General features: G+C 37.6%; 1 protein-coding gene and 1 pseudogene across 1 annotated transcript; both read left to right on the top strand.

Moving 5' to 3' along the window:
- The first annotated feature begins 718 nt into the window (after window positions 1-718).
- LOC126622968 (RNA pseudouridine synthase 6, chloroplastic-like) lies at window positions 719-2842 on the top strand (annotated as a pseudogene).
- Window positions 2843-7356: 4514 nt separating this feature from the next.
- LOC126621177 (tyrosine-sulfated glycopeptide receptor 1-like) lies at window positions 7357-9740 on the top strand. Its single transcript, XM_050289580.1, has one exon. It carries the CDS (start codon window positions 7392-7394, stop codon window positions 9624-9626), a length of 2235 nt encoding a protein of 744 aa, XP_050145537.1. The 5' UTR covers window positions 7357-7391; the 3' UTR covers window positions 9627-9740.
- Window positions 9741-10025: the final 285 nt, after the last annotated feature.

Below are 10025 nucleotides of genomic sequence, written 5' to 3'. Positions count from 1 at the left end.
TCAATTCATCTTCCAGTTGCTGTGCATTTTTTGAGCCACACCAGAAATTCAATAAGCTGCATATTGTTCATAACCCACATCAGAAACACCATTTTCAAACACGAGAAACAAATTCTTGTATGAAACTTCCGTCGTTAAATTTGTTATGTCAATCAAGATTTCAGTACATGGGGATGCTCCGGTCTACTGGCTGCTTCCGACTTCCGTAGGACCTTCTAATAACTTGACTATACTCAAGGAAATCTGCCAACGTTGAATTCCAGCGTATCAGTTGGTATCCGGCCACATCTGAGAAATGAATTTTGCTGGGGGAAATGAGTAGTTCTAGTTGATTGCCAACATAGCTATATACTACGAGAGTCCAAAAGCAGTTACGTGCCGTATAATTGCAATGGTAATCATAGAGCTAGCTTCTTTTCAGCAGAATTGAGGATTCCCTTCAATTCTCCCAGCTCAGTCTAATTTACATTACATGATCCAAGGAAATCAGACCTACCAAACGCAGCAGCAGCGAGGTTGTACTCGTTGGAAAGACTAGTAGAGAACACCCCGGAATCGTCTGTGCGGAGGACTAAAGGATGTTTTGCAGTATACAGATCAGCTGCATCACCAAACAAAACATGTTTGTTTGGAAGAAGGAAAATTGAAAAATATTTTAAATTGTTTCAGATTTTAGATAACTAAATCGAAATAAACGGAATCAGAAGGCCTAACCAAAATGGTGTACATCAGGTGAAGGAATCGTACTAGTCCTAATGTTGTATGCCAAATGTTGATGCACAAAATCAGTGAGGATTTTGGTACAACAGAAAGTGTTAAGTTTGTGACATTCGCTCGATTGTTCCGGTCACTAGTATGGATAAGTATGTAAATGGATAGAGATAAGGAAGCAAACACAAGATGTACGTGATTCACCCAGATTGGCTACGTCCACGGAGTAGAGGAGCTCTCATTAATTGTGAAGGGTTTACACAAGTACATAGGTTCAAGCTCTCCTTTAGTGAGTACAAGTGAATGATTTAGTACAAATGACATTAGGAAATATTGTGAGAGAATGATCTCTATTTATAAAAGAGAGTTTCTAATTTCATTCTGACATTGACACGTGTCGTGTTGTGATTGGTTTCTGATGTTGACACGTGTCGCACTATGATTGGCTTCTGATGTCAACACGTGTCGCGCTGTGATTGACCTTCTGGTTGTAGGGAAATTCTTCTGGGTCCTTTAAGGTATAACGTTGATCGGTGCTCAGTAATTTCGGGATTGGTCAAGTATGGTACAAACACCAAACAAATCTTAACCTGAAAAACAATGTTGGATGTCAAACAAATCCAACAAATTTAAGGAAACAATGTATAAGTTACAACAACGAACATAAAAACGTGAAAACTATAAGTCTCATCTACATTTTCTGCTCATTATGTGTGTAAGCAAAGATGGAACTGACCGAAAACTCAGTACCCTGTTTGGAAATAAGAACTTAGCATTGATGACTAAATCCCAATTAATTATCATCAACAAGGATATTCTTATCGAATTGCCAATATGTGATCATTGTGATGGATAATGTGTCGATATAATTTTAGCCAACGAAATGTTACATAGAATTTCTGCCTTTTTGTGTTCTATCGTTTGCTGACTTTGATAGCATATCTTCTTTCAGCTACCCTGAATATACTCGGTTGCTTCCATGCCCCTCAGATAATGGACCACCAAGAATCGAGCACTTGGTAGTTTCAGAAGGGGGGGACTGTTCAAGAACATATCTGCAAAGTTCTGGATCTTTCTCTTCAGTGAGTGCTGCTCTTTTTGTCTTCACATTGTTTTTTTGTTGATTTATGTAACATGATTTCCGCCATTATCAAGTTTGAGTGGTAAATGGAAAAAAATTCATTCTTTGAAGGTTTGTTGCAGATCTCATCCATTTTGGAGCTGTATTTTATGCCCTTGTGTGTCCATGGCCTCCTCCAACTGCAACCCCAGAGCACATGAGAGTATATAAAGAAGTTACAGCACCATCAGTACTAAAAGACTTTCCCGATAACACATCCAGACCAATTTGTTGAAACTGGAACCTACTTATGTTTTCATGTACACCCAAAGCGTTTTCCTAAGTAAAACACAAGGTTTTACAGGTCCTTATCGTAATTTTTACTAGCGTTATTGTTGTTCACATGAAAATTAACTGATGGATTTGTGGTTTTGGACAAACCGGCTGGTACAACAGTACGTGTCATTACACATTTTGATGGTGTTTTGTCCATTCAATATCTTTTATCGGGAACTATCAAATGTTTCTTGAGCAGCTAATTACTTACTTTCGTCAACTACAGGCAATATTGAAGAAAGTTGTGCAACCTTTGCCACTCGTGCCTTTGGCATATATTTAGATTTGAGCATTAATTACTGGGAGGGGGAGGGCAGACTCCGATAACTCAGAAGCTGAGGAGCTCCTTTGCTGCCTCCAACCCGGAGCTTGTATTCTTGCCGCTGCTCCTGTGCCAATTGGAACAATTACTCGATACATGCGTCCAGTTAAATTGGCTCCAAGACTCATTTCAGAAGGTAATAGTCTATTTCAAGCCCTGCATTGGAATTGGTTTGGCTTTTAAGGAGTTGCACTTAAGGTCTTTACATTCTTACGTACCACATTGTTTTCCAATTATCTTGGTGTATTGGTCTTCAAGCATGTCAGATATCTTGGGATGATGGGAACTACACTTTTGAGGCTGGAGCTCCCTGGTGGAGGTGCCAACAAAATTTGAAGAAGATGCCGATCGATTGCATTGTATGGTACTCTCTTTTGGTGGAGTTTGGGCGTCTGCCTGTATCATATGCTTGATAGTAGGCTGATGACATGCATATAAACTGTCTCTAACCAAATGTTATACCATTCTTTATCCCATGCAATCCGAATTGCCTCAATCACAGCCAATCTCTGCAACAACTACATTTGGATAAGAAGACAAGGAGGCAAACGCTCCTATAAAAAAGACCACTAGTACACTTTTACTGTAACTGGATTTTGTTCCGAATCCAGTACTGTAATTAATAGGATATAGATTTGAGACTTTAATCTGAATCCAGTGTAATTAATGATCCAAATTTGATATCTCTTCGCTTAACGATTCAAAAATTGATTGTATAGCAAATATGATCTGACAATAATCGGATCCAGGTACCGATAGTCCGTATCCATTCCGACTTAATATATATATATATATATATATATATATATAAATACCCTGTTTTAATCATTTTGAGATTAGCTATAATGTTCTTATGAATATTAGGTTTAGGGTTTTGTGGGAGTTTTCCATATCACTCATGAGACTCAATTCCTTGGGGTTCATGGGCATTTGCTGTTGGGAGATGTGGAAGGAGCGATGCGAAATTATATTTGTTGGGGGATCGTATTGTCCTCGCCCTGCTAGCTGCGCCCTATGATGGTTAACGTTGCTGCACCTACGATGGATAACACTATGTTTGGATGAAGAGATTTAAAATTACTAAGGAATTTTAAAATGATGGAAATTGAAATGACAAGATTTTATTTTCTAGAATTTGTAATTTTCTTGTTTGGTTAATCTAAAAGAACAATGGAATTGAATACTGAAATATGAGGGCAACTGGTCGAAAATATGAGGGCAGGCGTATCAAATATGAATTTATACGAGGGCAAGCGAGCAATTTCTTTTGGTGGCTTAGGCACGAAAGGAACCAGATCAGGTTTGAGAACAAAAGTTTTGGTACTGTCGCATCCCAACGTCGTCTTTTATGGCATTGGAGGGATTCAGCTTCTATTTATTTTTCTTCTTTCACTGGTTGAGTATCGATTCCCATATTCTCCATGTTAAGAATTTCATCCCTTTCTTTGGTGCTCTTAGTTTTGTGCCTGTGTTTTGGCGTCCGCCTCTTGTTGGGTGGATTAAGATTAACACAGACGGGTCTTGTAAAGGGAATGGTCAGGTGGGTAGTGGTGGTGTTTTTCATGAATAACGAAGATAAATCATATCATGTAATACAAGTCACGACAGCTGCAAATAATTCTTTTTTTTTGCTCGCCCACAGGTTTCAGTACACGGCGTATAAATAATTCAAAAAAGATAAAACATATAGAGAATCTGGAGATGGAGCCGTCAACTAAACATAAAAGATAAACAATCGCGTAATTGTTCCTTAGGGGACATGTAGTGCGTAATTGTTCCATAGGGGACATGTCGTGGGTGAACTGTCGGAAAAGAAACAAAAAAAGATAAAAAAAAAAAACCAATCACGTAATTGTCCCACCAGCAGATATGGAATGAGTGGAATGTCGGAAAGAAGGATTTGGATCCTCTCCGAGGCAGATCCTCCTGATCGGTGCTTGTGGACTGTTGGATAAAAATCCAACAGTTACAAATATGGGGCTTCTAAAAGTTATAATAATTGTAGCCGTTGGATAAAAATTCAACGGTCCACAAGCACCGGTCAGGAGGATCTGACCAGTTGCCTCGGAGAGGATCCAAATCCGGAAAAGAAATAAGAGGAGTAATGTTAGATAGACTAATTTTTTAGATTAAAAATTAAAAATTAAAAATTATACTCTTTATTACAGTGGTGGAAAATTGTTGAGCAATTGTATAATGGCATGGATTCAAACTTCGTTGGTGACAAATCTAACATTTAATATGACAAAATCTATTATTTGACAAAAAAAAAAACCACTTAAGTATAATTGAATCATCAACAATAATGTATGAATTCATTTGAATTTACAAAAAAAAAATTAGGAATTTTCAGATTGATATACACAAATTCTTTTTGTCTGAATTTATCAGTATAGAATTTTTTAATTCATGTGAAAAAAAAAATGAACTTGCAAATTTCAACTTTAAATTTTATGTAAAGTAGTCATTTCTAAAATTTCATGATGTGAAATTCTAAATTAAAAAAAAAATCATGTATGTCGCCATTAAGGCATTAACGCCACCATCACCAACACTACATGTACAGATACAACTATTGTTGCTGCCGCCAACCCCAACAACCATCGTAGCTCCAATACCATCACCTTGGCATTACCATGATGACCACCGTCATTGCCACCAAAACAATTCTACGCACCGTCGTTGCCACCACTCTGTTGTTGTAAGAGTAATAAGTAGGACGTTTGAGATCTCAAAGGGAAATTAGAGGTACGTAAGGCAAAATTGTTATAACTGAAAAAGTGGTTAAATACTCATTAGTTGTTGTAAGTTTTATGTTATAGACTTGAAATTTTATCACACGTGATGAAGTGTATGAAGATTTGAAAGGTCAAAGTCTCACATCGGAGATGAACCAAATCTTCCAAGACTTATTATAAGGATAAATTGGATCACTCCCCTCATTAATAATTAATTTTATAGTACAAGTCTTGCATAGTTGCGCAATCTCCTTCGATTTCCTAGATATTAAGCTTACCACCATCACCGCTCACCAACTATGACTTTCACATGGCCACCACCACGCATTTCTAGAACATCTCGCTTCAACATCCCAATAGCAAAGGTGTCTACTTCATCGTACCCTCTTTTGTGCTTATAGTTTCACATTACGTATTTAGTTCTGCACACAAAAATTACTTCATTTCCCAACATCGCTTATATTAGAAAGAAGAAAAAATCACTTATTGAGTTGGTGTTGAATTAAATTTAAAAGGTTCAAACTATTTGATAAAAATGATTAAGTGGAAGGAATTCAAAGAGAATAGAGGATAGAGGATCTCTTTTGCATTTGACGACTCAAGATGATGTTAATGGACAGCTATCTCTTAATTAAAAACAAAAAGGAATCTTACACAAAGGAATCTTACACAGCTGGGTGAATCAAAAGCCTGATACAATTAATTAACTTTGCTTCTTCAAAGTTTAAAAAATGAGTAGAGTAGACTTGTTCAATTTGAAACGTCTTTCCCAACTTTTGTCCCACTTTGTGCCCTAGAAACTTAGCCCTAGAAACTAGCTAAGGGTATAAGCTTTAGCCCTAGTTGACTATCTTTTATTCCAATATTTTAAAACACCAGGTCAAATCAAATGTTTCATGTGTATTCTGAATACTAAAGTAATATATACTTTGTTCTTTTACCTTTTCACAAACGAATCAGGATCTTCTCCTGAGCGATTTCCTAGGGATCCTTCAATCTTGTTCGTTCATTTTATATCGTACGGTTAGTTTTGATAGGTACTATTCATATTTGAATTTTAAAATTTAAATTTTAAATCATTTCTGACCGTACGATATACGATGAACGGACAAGATTACGGGATCCCTAGGATCCCTAGGGAATTGCTCAGGAGAGGATCCTGGTTCTTCACAAACTACCTCAGATTCTCTCATTGAGCATTTTCAAAGATTCTTTTGTTAAATTTTGTCCTTCCAATTGCACAAAACAGATTGACCAATAACTGGCAGAACATACTTATATTCATAACCAGAAAAATTAATACCTATTTTTAGCCACATAATGAATTAATTATAATTGAATCCAACTTACACGAAAGTTGAACTTAAGACCTTATACTTATAATAAGAGATAAATTACACTAAACTATTCAACAAAAGTTCTTGCTACACTGTTCAACACAAAGAATCTTGTAGGTTCCGTCAAAACACATGAAACTAGATGCTTGGAATCTGTTTTCCAATAGAATGACAGGCTCACTACCAGCTGCTGCTTCTTTGGGGACACCAGTCACACGACCAAGTCAAAGCTCAAGAAACTGGAAGCCTCGAATAACAACTAACTTTCAGGTAAACTTCCGAAGGAACATTGGAGACTACAAGCGCTGGAAAAATCAATGTAGCTAGGCACATTATTACTGATATTGGCCAATTGCTACGTCTTCCACATAGTTGGGTATATGTTTATGCTGTCAATAACTTGTCTAGGAATGTTTCAGTACAAATTTATTTTACATATATCTTACTATTCGCATAGCATAATTTTCGTTATCAAATCTTGGGGAGATTTTTGTCCTGATCTCAAAAAGCATCCATCGTGCAATCCCAGTAATCAAATATTTTATTTATTTCTTCATCGTAGACGTCTCTGAATATTGAAGGTTATTCTTAATTTCTTTGCTGCCTTTCTATCCATCAGGTTTTCTTGAAACTGAAACTTCCGACCAAAACCACAGACCAAGACCAACATGATCCCTTTTCACCTGCTGCCCCAGCTGGTACTAGATTAGCATAATCATTAAACTGATATGCCACTACGTAAATGCATTGTAGTCAAAAGAAACAGATTTTCATTTGAAAAATTATATGTAAAAGAACATAATATTGTTCTTTGCTTGCAATATCTACATATGCATGTACCATGGCACTATATATAACAAACCAGTGAGAAGTCTTAACGTACTTATATGTCAATGGCAACTCCAACAAGAACTATGGTAGTGAAGCCTAATCGTCTAACTAATAATTCATATGTCCTCCTCTTCATCTTGTTTATCGCAAGCATTATTTCTACAACCCATGCTGCATGCAGCAAAATGGACCAACACTCTCTTTTGTCTTCGTTTGATATCGCTTCTTCTAGTTTAAACTGGTCTTCCAACGATTGTTGTCGATGGGAGGGCATTATTTGCAATATGGCTGGTAGGGTCACCCATTTGTTATTGCCCTCCAAACGCCTCAAAGGAGTCATTTCTCCATCTCTTGGAAATCTCACGCATCTCTCCCACCTCAATCTCTCCCACAATATACTTTCTGGTCACCTGGAAGTTGGATTCTTTCTGTCCTTGAGTCGCCTTCATATCCTTGATTTGAGCTACAACTTTATCTCTGGAGAAGTACCGTTATCTCTACCATCAAGTCATATCCGATTGGTGGACTTATCCAGCAATCAATTCAACGGAACAATCCCATCTTCGTTCCTCCAGCGTGCCTGGAATTTGAGAAATTTAAATGTCAGCAATAATCTCCTTACAGGCCAAATACCGTCCTCTATCTGTTTTTATTCTTCTTCGTTTAGACTTTTGGATTTCTCCCATAATGAGTTCAGTGGCATAATCCCACTTGGAATCGGTAACTGTTCAAAGTTGGAGCTCTTTCGTGCAGGTTTCAACAACTTATTGGGGACACTTCCAACTGATATCCACAACGCTCAAGCACTTGAAGAAATTTCATTGCCTTCCAATAAGCTTTCCGGACCCATTGGTGAGAATATTTCCAATCTTACCAACCTCACAATCCTGGATCTCTACTTGAATCAGCTGAGCGGTGCGCTTCCCTTCCATATTGGGAAGCTCTCAAGATTGAAGATCATAACCCTCCATTTTAACAATCTAGAGAGTTATCTGCCTACATCTTTGATGAATTGCTCAAGCCTTACAGAATTGAATCTAGGATACAACCAATTCGAAGGAGATCTCTCCGTGCTTAATTTCACCAAGCTTACTAAACTTATTAAACTTGACCTTATGAATAATAAGTTCACCGGTCCCTTGCCAATAAGTGTTTACTCATGCAAGTCCTTGATAGCACTTCGACTGAGCTCAAATGATCTAGAAGGACAATTACAACATGGGATTCTTTCTTTGAAATCCTTGTCATTCCTTTCACTGTCTAATAACAGGTTGACCAATGTCACAGGGGCAATGAACATATTGAAGGATTCCAAAAGTTTAAGGGTACTCCTTTTTACAAGTAATTTTCTTGGTGAAGAAATGCCAGATGGTGATCTCATGGTTGATTCATCAGGGTTCCAAAATCTCTCGGTTCTCAGCTTGTCAAGGTGCCAATTGACAGGCAAGGTACCAATATGGCTGTCAAAGCTTGAGAAAATGGAAGTGCTGGATCTGTCTTCTAACAGACTTGTAGGCTCAATACCTGGTTGGTTGGGGACTCTTCCAAGTCTTTCCTTTTTAAACTTGAATAATAATTTCATTTCAGGTGAATTTCCGAAGGAGCTTTGTGAACTACAAGCTTTCGTGACAAAACGGGATGGAACTCTAACAGGCCATGGTGATTTTGAGTTGCCCGTCTACTACCAAAGCATTCATGGGTCTGCAACTATTTTACAGTACAAATATATATCCAACATGCCAAATACAATCAGGTTCAGGAACAACAGCCTAAGCAGCAAAATACCCCTTGAGATTGGCAAATTGCAACTTCTTCAAGAATTGGATATTGGTTTCAACAACTTCTATGGCAACATTCCAAACCAAATATCGAACCTCCCAAACTTGGAGAGGTTAGACCTCTCAAGAAACCATTTTTCGGGCGAACTCCCAGCCTCACTGTCAAGTCTTCATTTCTTGTCTTCATTTAGTGTTGCCTACAATAACCTCCAAGGCAATATACCATTAGGCACTCAGCTCCAAGGATTCAATGACACTGCCTTTGAGGGTAACCCAGGACTTTGCGGTTTCCCGCTTCCAAATGAGTGCCAGAAGAAGCGTCCAGGTGATACGACTAAGAACCGGGAAGATGTAGATGACACTGCGAATGGAATTCCATGGCTTCATATTTCAGTGTCTCTTGGTTTCATTGTGGGGTTTTGGGGAGTTTGTGGTCCTTTAGCTTTGAGCAGGTCGTGGCGATTTGCATATTTCCAATTTCTCTCTAATATTGTAGATCGTTTTGTGTGCTAATTAATCATGCTGTATTTTCTTTAATAAATAAATGACTTATTAACCGGTTCACAAAATATCTGCTGCATGGCAACAGTCTTGGAAAAGCCTCCCTCCCTCATCACTTTCCTTGTGGCCTTATTTGTTGAACGAGAAATGTTAAGAATATTATTTCAAAGTGAGATTTTTTATGGACTATCTGTCATTTCACAGTTTGACGTTAATTTTCGTATCAACATTATGAAACATTGTGTAAAAAATACGAGGTGATAGAAAATCCATAGAGATCATCTAAATTTTGAGAGTCTCCTTAATATTTCTCTCCAAACTATGACTAGACAAATCCCAAAATCTAAAAACAATAATAATAAGTCCCATGTAGGAAGGGGGCACCCGAGGTCTGATCAAACAAAAACAACA

This window comes from Malus sylvestris, chromosome 5, assembly GCF_916048215.2.
Source record: "Malus sylvestris chromosome 5, drMalSylv7.2, whole genome shotgun sequence".
In the NCBI taxonomy this organism is placed as follows: domain Eukaryota; kingdom Viridiplantae; phylum Streptophyta; class Magnoliopsida; order Rosales; family Rosaceae; genus Malus; species Malus sylvestris.
The sequence above is the reverse complement of the archived record's forward strand: the minus strand, read 5'-3'. Positions and strand labels throughout refer to the sequence as shown.